The 18953-nt window shown below is 37.1% G+C and overlaps 1 protein-coding gene across 1 annotated transcript; it reads left to right on the top strand.

Moving 5' to 3' along the window:
- Positions 1-1592: 1592 nt before the first annotated feature.
- On the top strand, positions 1593-18953 carry pdhx (pyruvate dehydrogenase complex component X). The gene is made up of 11 exons (XM_008312520.3): positions 1593-1769; positions 3713-3796; positions 6727-6827; positions 11051-11259; positions 12064-12162; positions 13566-13730; positions 14188-14336; positions 15754-15812; positions 16045-16203; positions 16560-16624; positions 17694-18953. The coding sequence occupies exons 1-11, from the start codon at positions 1634-1636 to the stop codon at positions 17947-17949; spliced, it is 1482 nt and encodes a 493-aa protein (XP_008310742.1). The 5' UTR covers positions 1593-1633; the 3' UTR covers positions 17950-18953.

The raw sequence follows: 18953 nt of genomic DNA, 5'->3' as shown, positions 1-18953 counted from the left end.
TGAGACTAATTTTCTTATCTTTTCACTTCCTTGTGTGTGGCTACAATGACAGCTGCCCCTAACATTTAATAAAAAAAATAATTTTTTTTTTTTTTAAGATAACACAGTCATGTTTCAGTGACACCTGAGACATTAGTGACTGACAAAGATTATCTGGAAAAGCACACCTAGACCAGTGTAACAAGTACTTACCAAAACCCGGAATGAGTGCACTGGTATCAGCTACTGGCACACAGGAAAATATGAACCCAAACCAGTTATAGGTGTTTTAGTCAGAAACACAACCAATGTTCCTTGACAAGATATATTTAATACATGGTTCCAGGTCATACTACTCTGTAAAGTTATACATATGCAAATATTTATTTTTTTCTGATCAGGCCAGAACGGCCTCTGCAGATGACAGGATGTTTTGTCAGGATTTTTTTTTTTTTTTTTTTTTGTCTGTGTCATGGGGCAAAATCTGTTTTAGGGAGAAACAAAGGCAAATAATATCACCCAACAATTTTAACCTTGCAACAGCCTTTTCAAATTTAAAAGGGAAAATATTATTTCAATTAGATAGATATCAGCTGAAAATAATGGGAAGTGGTGAATGATAGCATAACCAAAGGCATGGAGACAGCTGGCTGGGGTTTCTGTCTGTCCCATGCCTACTCAGTAGGGCTATTGTTTCCTCTCAATAGGTATGCAGCACTGGCTTATCAGACAGCCTTATCATTTTTCTATTCAAATCCAAATAGACCTGTGAGGCCTTCTGCCAAAACTTATTAGCTGGACAGTATGACTATAATTACATTTTCTCTCTGTAGAAGAGTATAGTTAAGTAAACATCTACTAAAATATGTAGTTTTTCCCCTTTTTATTATAAGACAGCTAACACGTGTTAAAAAGAGAAATAAAGGTTATGCATCTGACAATTACTGACACTTAATTGAAAACTTGCAATGCCAAAAGAAAGTTTACATAAACGTTTATTTCCCCATGACAGCTTCAAGTGAGTCACATACAATGACTGTCTTGTTGTTTTGGTGTAGTTGGTCCTTTTTAGGTAAGTAAAATTATATATAATTATATAATATAATTATATAATAATTATAAACGTTATAATAATAATAATAATAATAATAATAATAATAATAATAATAATAATAATAATAATAATAATAATTATTATTATTATTATTATTATTATTATTATTATTATTATTATTATTATTATTATTATTATTATTATTATTATTATTATTATTATTATTATTATTATTATTATTATTATTATTATTATTATTATTATTATTATTATTATTATTTAGTCTTAGTAGATGTGTAAGCCGTTGTAAAGCTTTTAAATTCCGACTGTTGCAACTAACGTGAACGCAACAAAGGAGAAGCGTCCTTGAAGGACCCGAAAAGAAAAACTACTCACCGCCTTGTTTTATAAAACTATTAATTATAAATAGTTACACAATCTAAATAACCTGGAATGTTTCCACATTCGGTTTAAAATGTTTAATGCTCTCAAAATAGTTGTTAGTGTTCACAGAATAAATATATGTTCGTTTTATCCCTTATTTTATTTTACAGTCAGGCAGTTTAATGGACACGTTTCACCGACCGTGAGGAGGACAATATGGCGGCTTCCTTGCGTCTCGGTCGTCAGGGGATTGTTTTTGGTTTCAGATTATCTACCTATACTAAATCTTTGCGACCAACAAGTCAGTGTCAGGAGCATGTTCGAGCTTTCTTCTCATCACCATGTTTTCTTGGTATGTGCTGACAGAGTTCAATTATGTCGTTATCCTGTTCTGCGATATTCTGTCTTCTGTATACTGTAGTTGACTTTGTTGCTTAGTTGTGAGAACAGCTGTAGAGTGTAGTGTTAAGGAGGAATAATAATGACATTCTGAACTGACTAAAGAAAATGAGAAAATAAACCCTCTGCTTAGGGGGCGGATAATTTTATTTATTTATCCTCATACTGTTAAATTGCTTACTAACATGCTTTGAGATGTAACAAAGTGGCTATTAAATTAAGATGTAATGTTTAGGATGTCAGGATTATCGTTATTTTTACAGTAGATGTATATTGTTGTTTACCTTTTCTAACACACACTGGTCTGCACACAAGAGAGAGATGTTAATGCATTTAAATTTAATATATACGTTTTACCGAACGTGTCTAAAGCTGGATCCCCTTAAGTTTGAATCAGGATTGACTACAAATTATACAAATTATACAAATGATCACAAATGATCAAATGACATCAGAGTTCATTTTTCTATAACCTCTATATTAAGCATGCCTAACGAAAAGTCTAGTCTCGTTCCTTGCCCACAGTCCCATTTGAAGTTTACTTGTTCCTTTTGTGCAGTATATAGTCACATTATCTGTTGATGCTAAGGCGTTTTAACCATAGATCACCGTGGCTCTTTAATAGGCTACATATATTAAATTTGTGTAGAGCTTTATTGTAGCTTGCTGCCTTTATACACACCTGAAGTTAAAAATGGGTCTTTGTAGATATACTTGTATCAATTCAATGTATGCACAATTTACTGGTAAGTGAGGGAAAAAGCACAATGTCGGTCAATGATACAACAATATCAGACACTTAGTATAATGTCATTAGTCACTTTTTGGACCCTAAAGTAACCACATGTATGTTTCATAAAAGAGTTTATTTAAGCATCTTGTGGTGAGAACCAAAGAAGCATCACAGATGAGTAGGTTGTGATTAATCAGGCAGAGTCTTATAAGTGACACTTATTGTATATAACTCAATTTAACTAGTTTAACCCTACATAACGTGTGAAATAGTGCTGTAATACATTCATTATTTTCAAATAATACAAAGGAAGCAAAGTTATAGAAATATTTTGACAATACCCAGCAGAGGGCGGCATTGCATCATATTACACACGGCAACATTTTAATAAAATATTTGATTTTTTGTCTTGCTTAATGTCAATGCTTCATTTTACTGTTCATCATGAAACTCTCAGTATTTCTTCTTGGGATTTATTATAATTGATTATTAACATTTATATGGTTAAAAAGGTGATCTCTCTGAATGTGTCTTTAATCCAATTATATTTATATAATATATATCATCTCAAGTATTTTTTATATGTCAGGATGTATTGAAATTATTGTCGAACAAAAAATTGTTTGATATCAGATAGTGTAACAGCAGCTGCAGACTGTGTTTTTTTTTTTACCTGCAGGACTGCAGTTTATTTATCTGATTAAGTAGATGAGACACCACAGCTTTGATTTGAGCTTTCCTTTTGGCCGCCTGAAGACTCAGGATCCACCGTATTGCTCGCAGTCAGCTACCCTATTGTACTAAACAATTATGGCTTTTGACAGAAGGTCTGGGTTGGTAGCTAGAAGACCTGTAAGCCCTGCATGGCTGTTTGTATCTTTGCAGTCCTCAGTGGTGTGTCAACTAGGATTACAATAAGCAAGTTTCCAGTGTTCCTTTTTAAACCCTGAGGCTAATTTCCTACCTAGCCACCAACACTCCCACACCTGGCTCTTGATGCATTTTGACCTACACATACCTTACTTGAATTTGACAGATATAGCTGGAGGGGATTATTTATTTCATGGCTGTAATTTTGCCCTATTTACAAGCCGAGTGGGACATTTTGTTTACCAGTGCTGCTGCCGGAGTGTAAGTTTTGTCATTCTATTTCTATCCTGTAGGTGTCAGCGCACTCAAAGTACAAATGCCTGCATTGTCTCCCACCATGGAGATGGGAAATATTGTCAAATGGCTGAAGAAAGAAGGTAACCAAACCTAACTACACTACTCCAGTGTATTATCATATTTTTTGTCTGTTTTACAACAACTGATGCTGAATTTATTGTCCAAATATTCATAAGCTATATTTTTACTTGTGTGTGTTGATTATGAAAATATGTATTCTTTCCCTTTACAAGACATACTGTAATTTAAAAATTCACATGTGTGCTGTCTTTGTACGTCACATAAAAAAAGACAATGGCTCATGATGCACACCAGCCTATCATTAAATCTTTGACATTTCTTTCCTTTGTATGGCAGGAGCATGTGCAGTTTAGCACCTGGGGTCTCTGGTGGCTCATTGGTTCCAGAAAGAACAGTAGTCACAATTTATCACTGCTTAGCAACTCTGCCCAGCCATGCGCCTCAGTCACACTCTAATTTATCAGGAAGCAGCATACTGAATTCTGATTGGCTGCTCTGCCATGTTGCCATGTGGCTCTGTGGCTCAGGCTGGGACCAGGTGTATGTGTATGTTGAAAGTGTCAGTGATCAGGGGAATGCTGTCTTGCTTCCAAATCTATTTTATAACCTATATAACAAGCTCTTAGTATAGACTCTATGGATTTTGCATATAATCAGATATTTATCTTGGTTTCCATCTTATTTTGTAATAAACATGATGAATCGTGCTGTGTAGCAGGATGACAACAGTGGTAATAAATATAAACAGGTCTGATGTGAGCTTAGTGTGAAATAGATGTGCTATGTGTTTTTATATTATGTTTTACAATAATCATTTATTGAGATAAAAAATCTCGTTTTCTTAATATGTTGTTCATTTTCTCTGCCATTAAAAAGATGAGAATAGTCTCAGGGCCACGTGTTTAATCTTTAATGCTTCGCATTGCACCTAACCCCTTGGGTCATGTGGTGTTAAAACCTCATACAAATCCAATCTTGACTCCACTACTGTTTACTCTCAGGGGTTTCCAACATCAATACTTCCTCTGCTCCCTGAGCATTCCCCTCACCCATCCTAGAAACACTTCCCATGACCCAGCCATTTCCCTGTCCACGAGAGCTTTGAATAGGCTGCCTTTAATATAGTCACATGTCTTTTTCAATTTAGACGTTAATTTATATTACAGCATTTTATTTTTACTGATGTTATTGCTTAACTTTTAAATTCAAAATCCCTTGCTATATTTTCAAAAAATTAGGACTGATTGAAAGTCAAGCCCGGGTGACCTTTGACCTTAATCTATACAGCATAGACCATTGTCTTTTCACCACCTGTCATCAAATAGGCATGCATCATAAATACTTCTCAATCACATCACAATTCCTTAAACTAGAAAGCATGTATTAAATTAAATAAATGACCACAATGTATTGACTATTTCTAATGCTTCTGCTGATGAAACGTGATTTATCCCAGTACATAAAAAATTAACACTACTTTTACTGGCACTACTGCTTCACTTTTCTTCAACAAAATTGGTGAATTGCTATTTTAATGGGACAAATGTTTGTCTTTGTGCAATCATTACAGTATTATGTGTTGTTCACCATTGAGCATGTAGCAAATAGGTGGCACTAAGTACAGGACTGTCAAAATTGTATAATTTGTAAAGATAAATCAGATTAGTAATTTCAACACATTATAACACATGCAAGCATCCATCCCCTTCTTACCAGTGTTGGTCAAGTTACTTGGAAATAGTAGTGATTACTGATTACTTCTCCAAAAAGGTAATCCAGTTACTTTACTGTTTACTTATTTCCGAAAGGTTACTTTAATAATCATTTAGTTACATTTCAACGGCTGACAAACTGACTGAAACAATAACCAAATATATTTCAGACTGTAGAAATATTTAGAACAACAGCTTTACTGATGGTTTAAATGCTTCGACTCTCAAGGTCTTTCAACAAGGCATCATCAGGATACACAGTGAGGACTAAAATCCACCAACTCCATGAGCCAAAAATGTTTTAGTTATACTCTGGTATTGTTTCTTGACATTTTTCAATATATATCAATAATTCATTTGGTTAGTTACAAATAAAACAGGGATGAATCACCTGCTGTCGTTTGTGTTTCTCTTCCAGCAATAAACAGGAAAAAAGTGTTTTTTTGTTGTTCATTAAGGAATGTAGATTAATTAATTATTTAACAGCTACCCTGTGATCTATCAGATTTAAAATTGATACATTAGGTCCAAAAACCTTGACCAGACTTAAGAAAAATATACTGCAGATTATCAATAATTGCTTACTAGAAATAGCAAATGGTATCACATTTAGCCCTTGGCATACAGTATAAGCAATGCTTGTACAGTATACTACAGTATACTGTACTCTAGTACAGTATTTTTTTTTTTGCTTTCCGTAACACAATAGTCTATACATTCATTAAAATAATTTGGTTCTGTGTCTGTCAAAGGTGTAGTTGTCTGCAGTGCACAAAGCAATGGACAAATGTGTCTACACATTTGTCCACCGAGCAGGTGAAACATTTGTCTTTAGGAGATTACAGTCAACTGGGTGTTTTCTTTTCTTGCTTTTGTACCACTGAAATAATAACATATATGTAAATGTAACAAAGTGAATACAGAGAAAGTGAACAGTAGCTGTTAAAGCCTATCCATCCTATATTTCTACTGCTAAACATATGCTAATCTATTCTAGTTTGAAGCCCATGAGGTAGCCATTGAGAATTTACTAGAACTCAAAGGAAAGGCCTGCATACTTAATTTCTCTATCTCACATTCTTTCTCATGAAACATTGATAAGGCTCTTCATCTGATATGTCAGCAACAGACGGAACAGATTGTTCCTTACATCAGTTGTCTGGTACCTCCAACATTCTGCCAATGCATGCAATTTCAACAGGATAATTAACTTGCATTCATGAGTCAAATGAATCTGAACATTTAATGTTCATGCTGCTTTTTTTCTTAAATCCTAGGTGAGGCAGTGGCAGCAGGTGATGCCCTTTGTGAGATCGAGACTGACAAGGCGGTTGTTACCATGGAATCTAATGATGATGGTGTCTTGGCAAAGATCCTGGTAAGAAACCCCAAGGTCTTTTCTGCACAGTGTGATTGGACAGAATTTATTTTCAGATTTAGGTGGGTTTCTGTGCCACTGTTGAAAGCTAAATGTGAGCGTGTGTTCATTTGTTAAATTTAAAAATAATGTTATTCAATATTATCTAGGTTTAATTTGTATCTTAACAGTCAGCGCTTTGCTAATGCTAATTGTCCGTACAGAGCTGTTTCCCATGTCCACAGATTAAATAAAAACAGGGGTTCCCAAGCTTTTCCATGCCAAGGTCCCCAAACAGCATTGCATGATAATAATAAACTGTTGGTCTGCTCTTTTAGTCTTTTTCTTGTCAAAACCTGTTTATTTTGCACTAGCTACAAAAGCTACATACTAGCATGAGGAGCAGAGCAACTTGATAACAGATGCAAACCACCAGGTCTACACAGATTGTGACGTCGTTATGCTCAGTTTGTGGCTGTCATACGAGGTGTGTTCCGTCACCATCAACAATATGAGAATCCGATGATTATGGCAGTTTACTATAATTAGATTACATTTCCTTTCTCATCATCCTTCCAATTTTAATGAGCATTGTTTCTCTTTGTCCCTTCCCCCTTTGTGCTGTTTGTTGTTTGAATATTGTATACACTACAACAACAGAGCCATTCATCATGACTCCAACATGTGCTTGAGCAGAAAATCCAGCTGTTGCTGCTGGATACAATTCCAGTGAGATGTTTGTGTTTTATAAACTGAGTGATGGTGGTTGCCGTTCCCTCGGTGGTCATCTGATTAAACCCTGCTCACATTCTGCTAAAACCATAATATGAGCAGAGGTTAGTCAGGCGATGTGTCTGTGAACCACAAAAAACCACATCACCACACCAATCTATTCCATATTTAACCAGCACATTCATGTTATAAAACCAGCCCAGATGCACTTTTTTATGAAGAATCTATGGTTTAATTTTTTGTAACCAAAGCTATTGGCCATTGGTTTAATAAATAGCCAGAAATACTACCATATATTATTAAATAGAAACCCAGATCGTTTTCTCCCCTTTGCCTTCATTTAATGTGCTTTCACTTCCCCACATTTACTTACTCCATCCTTGTCTATGCTGCCATAGGGATGAGGTAGTTTCCTTGGTAACCACTGAAGAACTGGGTGCAAAGGCCTACAGTGGTAAATGCTGTAGCTCGGAGAAAGACCCCTCTCTCACTCTGATGTGGAGTACGCGTTCACTTATTAAAGAAAATGGCAGCTTCTGGCATTATTTCAGAGATTTTTACACAAAAATGCCCAGACAAAATGTCATCCACTTTGGCTGGATCAGAGTGTATCAGCCCCTGGTGTTGTAACTGTGTAACCCCCAAGCACCCATTAAGATTGTAATTTAAAAGCTTTGGTAATTACCCGCCTGTGGCTAAAATGCCTTGACAGGTTCTTGTAGGTGTGTACCATCTGGGTTATTTATGAGGGTCAAATACTGTTGCGGCCATGGACGGGTTTCCAGTTTTGAGAAGATGCTTGGGGTAGGCACACATTGCTGAATCTCATCATACTCTAATTGTGTTGCCTTACCCTGACCTAAGGGCTTCAATCTGAAAATCTGCCTTGGGTACAATCAATCACAGCCTGTAGGAAAGGATGCATGCAGCACATGCAACAAATAGATGTGCACTACTGCTGCACGCATATGTATGTCAAATTACATGTACTGGTAATAAAGGATTGATAGGTGTAGTGTATGCATTTGTTACATCCCGCAGACTGCTTTAATTAGCAATGAATAGCAATGATTGCTATATTATGGGGCATATACAGTATGTATATATATATATGTGTATGTATATATGTATGTATATGTGTGTGTATATATATGTGTATATTTATATATATATATATATATATATATATATATATATGACTCACTGATTTCACAAGTTAGGCATCACTGAGTCTATTTTTTGCCAGTATTTTGTTTTCTCTCAATCACTGTCACATAGATCATTTGCAGTAAATATGTAATCGTTTTCAGACCAATTAAGTGAAATTGGAAACATTTCCATGGCCCACATGATGGTCTTTCAAGGCACACAGTGTTGGATCAGTGGTTGGAGAAACACTGATCCACACACACAAACTGCCCTTCCTCTGTTTTCACAAATCAATCATGTGTCCTCTACATCGCCTAATTTACTGCAACCATAATATTACATCTGTTAAACACAGCACAGCATCCCAGTTAAAGTTCAGTATTGATTGTAAGGGAGCTGTTTAGACACTCAAGGGAATTGTATTGCTTAAATATACACAGGTCAAATAAAGAAAATGTCTCTAGTCACATGTTGTGAAGCAGCTACAGTAACTGTGTCTGTGACCCTTATCTGAGGACTGTATTGTTCAAGATTTAAAATGATACTACTAAAAGCAGCCTTTAGTGTCCTGTCAAATAGGTTTGTTATCTAAATAAAGTAATAGTGTCTTTAAGTGCAAATACTCCCTGAACGCATATTTAAATATATGTTTCAGTGGGTTTACCACCATATGGTGGCAGTGTTGAGCTCCACTGAGCTGCCTGTGTGAGTGTGTCTATCAGACAGTGCATCTCCACTGCAGGATTGCTGCAGAACATACGATGTCAGCTTTAGAGTATAACCATGCACTTATGGTAGCTGTCATATGTGTATCACAAGTGTGTAAGTGCGTAAGCCGCCTCTAATTGATCCTCATCTGTCATTACTACTGCACTACTCTCTGTTTTAGCCCCATCCAGACCAAGATGTAAAAAAGTAACAGTACCTAACCAGCACATCAAAAATTCAGTCAGCTGAAAGACTTTTTTTCATGTTCCAAATAAGAAATTGTGTAATTCAAGTTGCAGCTGAATTTTGAGACATTTTTGAATAACCTTTTATTTAGACAACCACAAACTGTTGTCACGGGGGAGGGTTTGTCCGTGTATATGTACTGGTGTACAATATTGGTGTGTGTGTGTGTGTATGTGTATGTGTGTGTTGACCATCAAATCCACGCCTCTGACCGGGGGGCTCTTTTCCGTTTTCATTTATTTAGGGTGGAGAGGGTCACCAAGGCCATCGAATTTCTGTTTTGGTATCTTATTTGTTTGTGCAGGAATGTATTTTAAATAAAGTACAGTGGAGTTTTGAAGTAAAGCCTGTGGTTGCATAGATGAGTGAAACAATAATACTATCTACAGAAAAGCAGCACTGCAACTGTGTCTGTGTCCACAAGACAGAGACTGATGACATTTGCAGAAAAACATGTGTTTGCAGAAATTACTCCCATGGCAGTTTATCTGTGCATTTTACCATCCGGATTGTGTCTTTTTTGACTTTGTTATCTTTATTTGGCTGCCTTGTACCTCTGAAATATGTAGTGACAATTGTCAAAAGTGAAATATATTTTTTGTGAAAACAAATGCAGAAATCGACAATGTTTTTGTTTTGAATACAGTAGAACAGAGATCTTTCTGGTAAACTAGTGCATTATCCTCTGATACCTTTGATATATTCAGCGCTTTGACATGTTAATCAGAGCAGACTGAGAGTGAAACAGTTAAATAAGTATGTATTTTGACTCCTCACTATATTGGGGTCCATGTATATTTTATTATGGGATTTGTCACCCAGAGGGACAGACAGACTTCTTCATAGTTTTAGCTTCTTCATCGTATTAGGCTCTATTCACAAGATTTGACTCTGCGTAAAAACCAATCCAGATGGATATTAAGAGCTGTCGTCCTGTGGATTATCATCCACTCTTCTTCATTTATATTGATCAATTTTGACTGAGGAACATCACCTTTGGGGAGAGCAGCATGTGGCTTCCTTGCACTCGGATTACGGTCGAAATGAAGAATCAATGGTTGACAGCATTAAAACACATCACTTCACTCCAAGAGCTCATTGCAGCAGAGTTAAGGATCTGACATGTTCACAGTGAGACAATAATGGGTCTGGAATTTATGTGAAGGCGTTTGCAGTGCCACAGTTAGAAGATCTACTGATCATGACTGATGGATGTTCATCTTTACAGCAGGCACTGGGTTGACTGATGTAATGTAATCATTGCATTCTCCTCTTTTATTTTCCTCCCTATTCAGTTATTTTTATCCAGTAGGAGAACACTCCCATGCTAAGCTAATAATAGTTTTATTTGTATACTACTGTATTGGTTTTGCCAACTCTCATAATTACCTCTCTCGCCCTCTTTTCAGATGGAGGAGGGCAGTCACAATGTGCGCCTGGGAACTCTCATTGCCCTCATGGTGGAGGAAGGGCAGGACTGGAAGCAGGTTGAGATTCCACCCCCAGATGCTCCAGCTCCATCTGCAGCTCCACCTGCTACACATGCAGCTACTGCCCCAGTTATAGCTCCCGCTGCGTTCTCTTCTCCTCCCCCACCAAAAGAAGCCATGACAGGGCCGTGAGTGATAATATTCCATACATTCATACTGTTCACAATGTGGACCATTTCCGTAGAGAGCATACGTCGTAATTGGCTAATACTTCAGGAGTTAAGTGAGTTGTACATGCATAAGAATATAGGGATATTAGTGTCAACATACAACGACTAGATACGGCAGACATTCCCATCCTTTTTTGCACCAAGGAAGGGCAGTACCGGCTGATACTGCACACCAGTAGCACTGCAACTGTAGATAGTAAAATATGCCAGATTATCTTTAAATGAAGAAAGCAAGTGGGAAAAAAAACTGTCCCAGTACAAAATGACTGGTTGTGGTCCATGAACCAAGGGTTGAGGATAGCTGTCACCAAGTGACCTTTTTTTTCTTCTGTCCCAGTGCAGTGTATAAAAAACTCCATCACAGATTATTGTTTATGCATATATTTTACACTAGGTCTGTTTAAGTATTCAGTTTTGCTGCTTGGCTGCTTCTGACTGACAGCAGTGTGATTGTGAGTGTGTTTTGCAGCTTCCAAACATATTCGAAAACACAGCCAGAAAATGACTATATCAATCTGTCAATCTTAATAAAACTAATTTGAAGTTTGATGCGAAAATATTTTCACCGTGGGCGATAAAGACAAAGTGAAACAGATGGCAGTTTGAACCTCTAGTTTATTTTATATATACAGTATTTAGTAGATGGTTAAGTGTGTTTGTTGTCAACCACAGTTGTTTCTGCAAGCTCACGATATTCCTGTTTTTCCCTTAACTGATGTGATCTCTTGTTTACTGGTGTTACTCGTCTTTTCTCTTCTTTAGCTTACGCCTCAGTCCGGCAGCGCGACACATCTTGGACACCCATGGTTTAGACCCAAAACTGGTTACAGCCACTGGGCCAAAAGGACTTATCACAAAAGAGTGGGTATCACTGGGGGTGTGAAATCTTTTTTTTTTTTTTTGTTGTTTTCTGCTGACATTCCTTCTTTATAACCCACTATTTCATAATGAAACAGTTTTGTTATGTTTTGCACTTCTTATGGAGGAAAAAGTATAGAACACAGTACATTGATGATTATATTCATGAAACCTAAGTTACAATCCAAAAATGAAATGTTAAAAAGGTTTGGTCTTAAAGTGTTTGATTGTGTCTTCAAACTGAGGACAGCGGTGAACACACACACACACACACAAATGCACCCACCTCTAATTACTCCCTGCTGTCAGCTGGGATCTGATTGAATGTTCTTGTTACACACCAAACATCCTGCTGGGGAAACTCATATAGCAACACTTGTCACCATAGCAACCAATTCTCTGGTTCCCACTGGTGACCAAATAAAGACTATGTTTTTGGGCATATCTTTTTTTGTTTGTTTGTTTTGGTGTATAGTAAAAATGTTACGTTGTATAGAATTCTTTAAATCATACACTTATAAAATAGTAAGAGTTATATTGCCTTGGTGCAATCCTGTTTTATTGATTTGTCCCAAAAGCTAAAATAAAAGTATATTGTTTATTACTGAGTTTTAGACCCCAGCAACATTTTTTTCCAACAATTATTTTGTCAAACTATGTGTTTAAGGCGTATATCTTCCTTAACCGTTCAGAAACTAGGGATGGCAAGCTCTGATACTCGATATTTGTATCTGTCCAATTGAACATTCAAAAAATAACTATAGCCCATCCAATCCGATACCTAAGTATCTAAGTATGTGGATTTAAGCACAAATCATCATCAATGAGAGTAAAAGAGGAACTGGTCACTGGTCGGCAGAATTCATGTAGGAACAACAAGAACAAAATGTCTGTGGAGCTCAGAACAGAGATGTGCATTTTAAGTAGCCTGGCTGTAGCACCTTAAACTATATATGTTGAGGACACTGGTTGCAATGACAAGTCTTTAAGCAACAGCCGTGACCATCATTTAACAATGGAGACTGAAACAAATGTGATCCCATCCCTGCAGCATGGGTTTCATCTGTGACATGTGTGCAATATATTCCCACGTTGCCTTTTCTACCAGTGGACAAATTACAGGAACTAGACAAACAGAAACTGAAGAAAACCTAAAGGGTTCATTACATGTAATTCTGCATTGTTTTATCGTCTGTAATTTGGCTTATTTTGGTAGAAGATTTATAAAGATCCCACTATTCTCATCCTAAAGGAATGTTGTGTTGTTTTATCGTGAAAGTTCGTTTTTAGCTCCCAGGATAAAAATATGTATTTAAATAATATATATATATATATATATATATATATATATATATATATTTAAATTTGATTCAAGTTTGACTTTTATATTCTCATTTGCTTTGCAGAGATGCATTAAATCTTTTGAAGACATCTCCTGCCCCCAAAGCACAACCAGCTGCAGCTGCTCCACCTGCCCCACGACCTGTTTCCACCCCAGCAGCTACACCTTCACCCCCAGGCACCAGACCCAATGTCCCCCCACTTTCTGTACCAGGAAAACCCGGAGCACCCAGTGAGCATTTCTGAAACTTTTTTCTTCTTTTTACTTATAAAGAGTAGCAGCATCTATATAAAACAGGAAGTCATAACCTCCTCATTTAATGATAACATACAACTTTTCAGAATACAATAGTGAGAAATTAAGATGCCTTTGCTGGTAACCGATCTAAATATTGATGTGGTTCAAATTGTCTAATGAGGACTTAAAATCTTTTACACAATGCAAACCATTGTTGTTTTTTTTATTCCTGCAAATCGTCACTTACTTTCAAACAGCCAATAAGGCAGTTTAAAAGTCAGACCTTTAACCATGTAGCATTTAGCATATCTGCTATAGCTAATGAACTACAGCTGGATTAGTTCTAATTATGTTCACTATAACTTCCCAGTTCTTATCAGTTGGACTTCTATTCCTGCTTGTTTTGTCAGAAGCTAACTTCACAAACCTTCTATTTCTTTTTCTTTTCAGGGCACTTTCACTGAAATCCAAACTTCAAATGTCCGCCGTGTCATTGCTCAAAGGCTAACACAGTCAAAGACTACTATTCCCCATGCGTATGCGTCCGTTGACTGTGACATGGCTGCTGTCATGCAGCTCCGTAAAGACATGGCTAAAGGTAAATAAACAAGACTTGTGCCTTTCAGATTGGTTATCTATCATTTACAGGAGACCCTAGCTAAAACACAGAAAAGCCATTCTGGAAAAAGAAGTTCCTCCACGAAGATGTGAATTCCATGGTTTTCACATGACTTCCAACTTAACAAAGCTGAGATTGTCCGTGTGGCTCACACTGAGACTGCTCTCTTCATTCCACATGGAGTCTTGCGTCACTTTCTCATACAGCAGATATAAAATCCCCTTTTGTCTGTCCATGCTCTCTCTATATATAATTATTTGGGGATGTCCCAAATTGATGGTTTTCCTTTCGGTATTAGATGATCCTATGTTATAGTTTTTACTGAACTTAAATGTATATGTTTGTTTAGAATGTCAAAGCTCTAAGAAATGCATTGTTGTAGTTGTAATTCATGATCAATATATGCTCTGAAGCATAGACTTTATTATAGGGTAAATGAAACGTTCCACAGAAACTAACGGCCCGCGGACCTTGATTTCGACACATAATGTGACTGCTCTTAGTTCACTTTAAGGCTTGAAGTAAACTAACAGCAGTCATATCACATGTTCAAGCACTTCAAAGGTGAATTTGGGGCCAACTTTGCCACATAGCCTCTGTTAGGAAGCGGAAACTGGTGGTGACCTGGTGGTACCTTTGGTGGTTTTGGTTTTAAATATTCCACTTCATGTCACACATCAACGTTTGCTAAATACCTGCTAGTAATCCAGTGTCAAGTACAGTCATTTTATTTGTCTCTGCCTCAAAGTATTTCAAATCAATTTGTGCACTCAGTCTTTTTTCTTTGCCGACTGGAAAACATCTCTGTCCATTTTTAAGTAGACATAGTACACTTACTGTCAGAGTATCACAGATGTTAGGTTTTCAGTAACAGGAAGTAGTCATGACTTCCTACTTTGACAGGTATTTGGTTTCATTTCTGCTTTACATCTCCTGGCAACGGCCCTCTAGCAAACTGCAGTTGTTGTGAAACCCCTGTCGAGTATGTCTTACTGTGAGGTGTGTGTCTTAAAATTCACAGTTTTTAATGTCCTTTTAAAAAGCAGAACATGTGCACCTTAAGTGACTTTTTTCTTCTTTTTTTTTTTTTTTTTTTTTGAGTTTGGTTTCCACCACGAACCTATCTACAAAAGGGGGATGTTGCACAACGTCTTTGGGGAAAACTATACTTTTAACGATACTGATTTCTGTTTCTTCCTTTTTTCCTGTAATTGTGAATCTAAAATGGAGACATTTAGTACATTTTACCTTCTCAACGTTTGTTATTTAGGAAGTTGGCTCTTGATATAATTTTCCCTGGTTATCAGATGTCCGACGTCTTGTCATTTTATTCTGTTTGGATGTTAAATTAGAACACACTAATGCTGATCCAGAGTCATGTTCTGTGTCTTTTCAGAACAGATCAAAGTTTCTGTAAATGATTTCATAATCAAGGCAGCTGCTGTCACACTCAAAGTAAGTCGATGTAAAATAATCTCTGCTTTTATATGTCCCGTATATGTTATATGTTGTTATGTCTTCTCTCAGTGTTTAAACTGTTTGTTTACAGAAGGGTTGATATCGTTTGATTTTACATATATATACAGCATATATATATCTATATATTTATAGACATACTTTACAACTGCCGTGGGTCTTTGCATATTTTTTGTTATCTTTGACAACATGGGTTGACTCTTTATCTCAGGAGATGCCTGAAGTCAATGTGACCTGGTCTGGTGATGGACCCCATCCTCTGGATTCAGTCCATATTTCCATCGCAGTAGCCACTGATAAAGGCCTGATCACTCCCATCATTAAAGACGCAGCAAACAAAGGAGTGCAGGAGATCTCCGCCCACGCTAAGGTAGTCCATATAGGGTTAAGTTATGTTGATTGTTAAACAGGCTTTTAAATGTTAGCCTTTTAGGGCAGTGGTGGCCTGGTGGTTTAGGAGGCGGAAGGTTGAAATCCACCAACCACCAGGTGCCACTAAGGTGCACTTAGCATGGGACCGGCCCTACATACTGCTGCCCGAGGATTCCAGCGCCACCTATGGTGATAGGTCAAAAGCAGAGGACATATTTGATTGTTTGCAGTGATGTGCTGTGCATCAAGGACAATAATTAACTTTTTAAAGTAGTCATTTGGTTGCTGCTTAGGTATTTCACACGTAAAAACTGTAAGCTTCTACCTGAGTAATTGGCAGTTTTCCTTTCACAGGCTTTGGCCCAAAAGGCTCGAGATGGAAAGCTTCTACCTGAGGAATACCAAGGAGGTTCATTCAGGTAATATATGTATATATATATATGTGTGTGTGTGTATATGTATATATATATATATATATATGTGTGTGTATATATATGTATGTATATGTATATATATAAATACACGGTATATATATATATATATGTATATATATAAATACACGGAAAGTATATGTAATGCAATATAATGATATCTAGTTCCACTTTGCTCAGAATTCACCTTACCTTAGTGTGAAACCTGGGCCTGTGTAGTTGAGCATAAGACTGATGAATTGAAGAAAGACACACAGGTAGATCTTCTTTAACAGCAGCATTTTATAGCCACCTGCAGCTGCCTAATGGCTCAACAATTAATTGCTGTGCATGTCACATTTACAAAAAAAGACAGATTATTTTCAGTAAATAAATAACAGTTTTCAGTAATAAGTTAAATCATTTTTTCTATGGTACACGACAACAGATTCTCTTGTATATCTGCCATGTGCACAACCAAGAACTGTGATGGTAGCATGATAGCATGAAGTCGGGGCTTTTTATCTTGAAATCCTGAAAAATCTAATTGAAGTTCCGTAATTATTAATAGGACATAATTACGTTTTGCATTAAAAAGAAAACATTGTGAAACGGGAAGCTTTTCAGCTCATTAGAATCAACAGTGGCGTACTAACATAAATGGGGTTTCTGTGTCAGGCAGGACAAATGTATTCCTACTAGAGTTGCAGCCTTCCTTGCTGTCCCGGAGGATGTGTGTGTTTGCCCTGCTTCTCTTAATTTCCATTTCCCCTAGAGCTAGAATTCTCATTTTGACAAATGAGAAAGTGTATCTGGTCAGTCTCACCAACCATACACTGCATTAATGGAGATGGAGATATGGTCATTATACTGTCATAATTTGGACTGATTAGTCTAAGGGTATATGTTTACAGCCATCTGTAAATTTAATTTACTTACTTTAATTTCCCCTTCACTTTCTTCTGCTTCAGGAAACATGATCTTGTTTTAGAATTACCTTTTTTTATTGTCTCTTCCTCTTCTGACTTGGGCACAAATGTCTTTTCTGCACTGGCTGTAATCTTTTGCTGTCTGACAGCATATCCAACCTGGGGATGTTTGGCATCAGTGGCTTCAGTGCAGTGATCAACCCTCCTCAGGCCTGCATTCTGGCTGTGGGAACCTCCAGGGCTGAGCTGCAGCTCAGTGAAGATGAGCAGACCTTGCGCACTCAGCACCTCATGACGGTTACATTGTCAAGTGATGGAAGACTAGTGGATGACGAATTAGCCTCTCGGTTTCTCCATAAATTCCGCACCAAGCTAGAGCAACCACAGCGTATGGCTCTTGCTTGAAAAACCAGATGGATCGAAATAATTTAAATAAAAGACACAGACTTCGTAAAGACTGCACCCATGTTTAACATTTAGAGATTTATACTTACGATGGGAATAAGGCACAGGTATTAATCTTGATAAAATGATAATACCACTGTCCTGTTCTCAATGGGGTCGGTAAGGACCAAGAGTTGTTGAACAGGGAGGAACAATAGTGTCTGCCAAAGTGATCAATGTTTGTGGCAGTGGTGACATATACACGGGGTCTTCAACTTGACAATGGAACTCTGTTCCAACTGTGCTCAGTAACTGGTTTTTCGCTGTATGTCGGACCTCACACACAAGTACCTGTGTCTCCCACTTAGGCTAACACAGTAGAAATCAGGACACAAAAACATCAAAAGAGTGTGACTTATGCCTGGAAGCCATAAAGAAGGGAAAAAAAGTTTCCAAAATAACAACACAAAAAAAGAAGCACAGTCCAGTGTATGGCGTACAACCGGTGAATATAAACAAACCATTTTTCGCGTATAGCACCACATGGTGACAAATTTGTCTGCTTTCCCAACTACTTCCTGTGCGAACATTTGTTTTAACGCCATATGTTGGACTGACAGAACAAGACTTTTTTAATAAATTCATGGGTGATGGCTACGCCATAGTCGTAAACTGAGGACCCCCTGTATAGCCAAAACAAACAACGCACCAAATTCTTCAGCTACACCAGTGTTTTTCATGTATATAATGGCGGAGCATCTATTCTCCAATTCTAGAATACAGGTCTGAATGAATGTACTGTATGTACATACATTAATACATGAGAGTAATGCCCAATAATAGTGTACAGACCACGCTTCGTCATCCTGTTGCGACATTAACTCTTGTTCATGTGATAATATATTTTAACTTATTTAAAAGAAATCCTGTGACGTCCAATCACAACAACCCTTCTGGGCCACACATGAGTAAACCTATTAAATGCTACTGTCTGTAGAAGCCAATAAAACACTGTCCAACCTTCA

The sequence above is a fragment of the Cynoglossus semilaevis genome, chromosome 6 (assembly GCF_000523025.1).
Source record: "Cynoglossus semilaevis isolate Cse_v1.0 chromosome 6, Cse_v1.0, whole genome shotgun sequence".
In the NCBI taxonomy this organism is placed as follows: domain Eukaryota; kingdom Metazoa; phylum Chordata; class Actinopteri; order Pleuronectiformes; family Cynoglossidae; genus Cynoglossus; species Cynoglossus semilaevis.
This window is presented reverse-complemented; position numbering and strand designations above follow the sequence as displayed.

Excerpts from the sequence above, each read along its gene's own strand:
- pdhx (XM_008312520.3), top strand. The coding sequence starts at position 1,634 with ATGGCGGCTTCCTTGCGTCTCGGTCGTCAGGGGATTGTTTTTGGTTTC. Across the intron at positions 11,260-12,063 it reads AAAGAAGCCATGACAGGGCC|CTTACGCCTCAGTCCGGCAG; the intron begins GTGAGTGATAAT and ends TCTCTTCTTTAG. Across the intron at positions 13,731-14,187 it reads CCAGGAAAACCCGGAGCACC|GGGCACTTTCACTGAAATCC; the intron begins CAGTGAGCATTT and ends TTTTTCTTTTCA.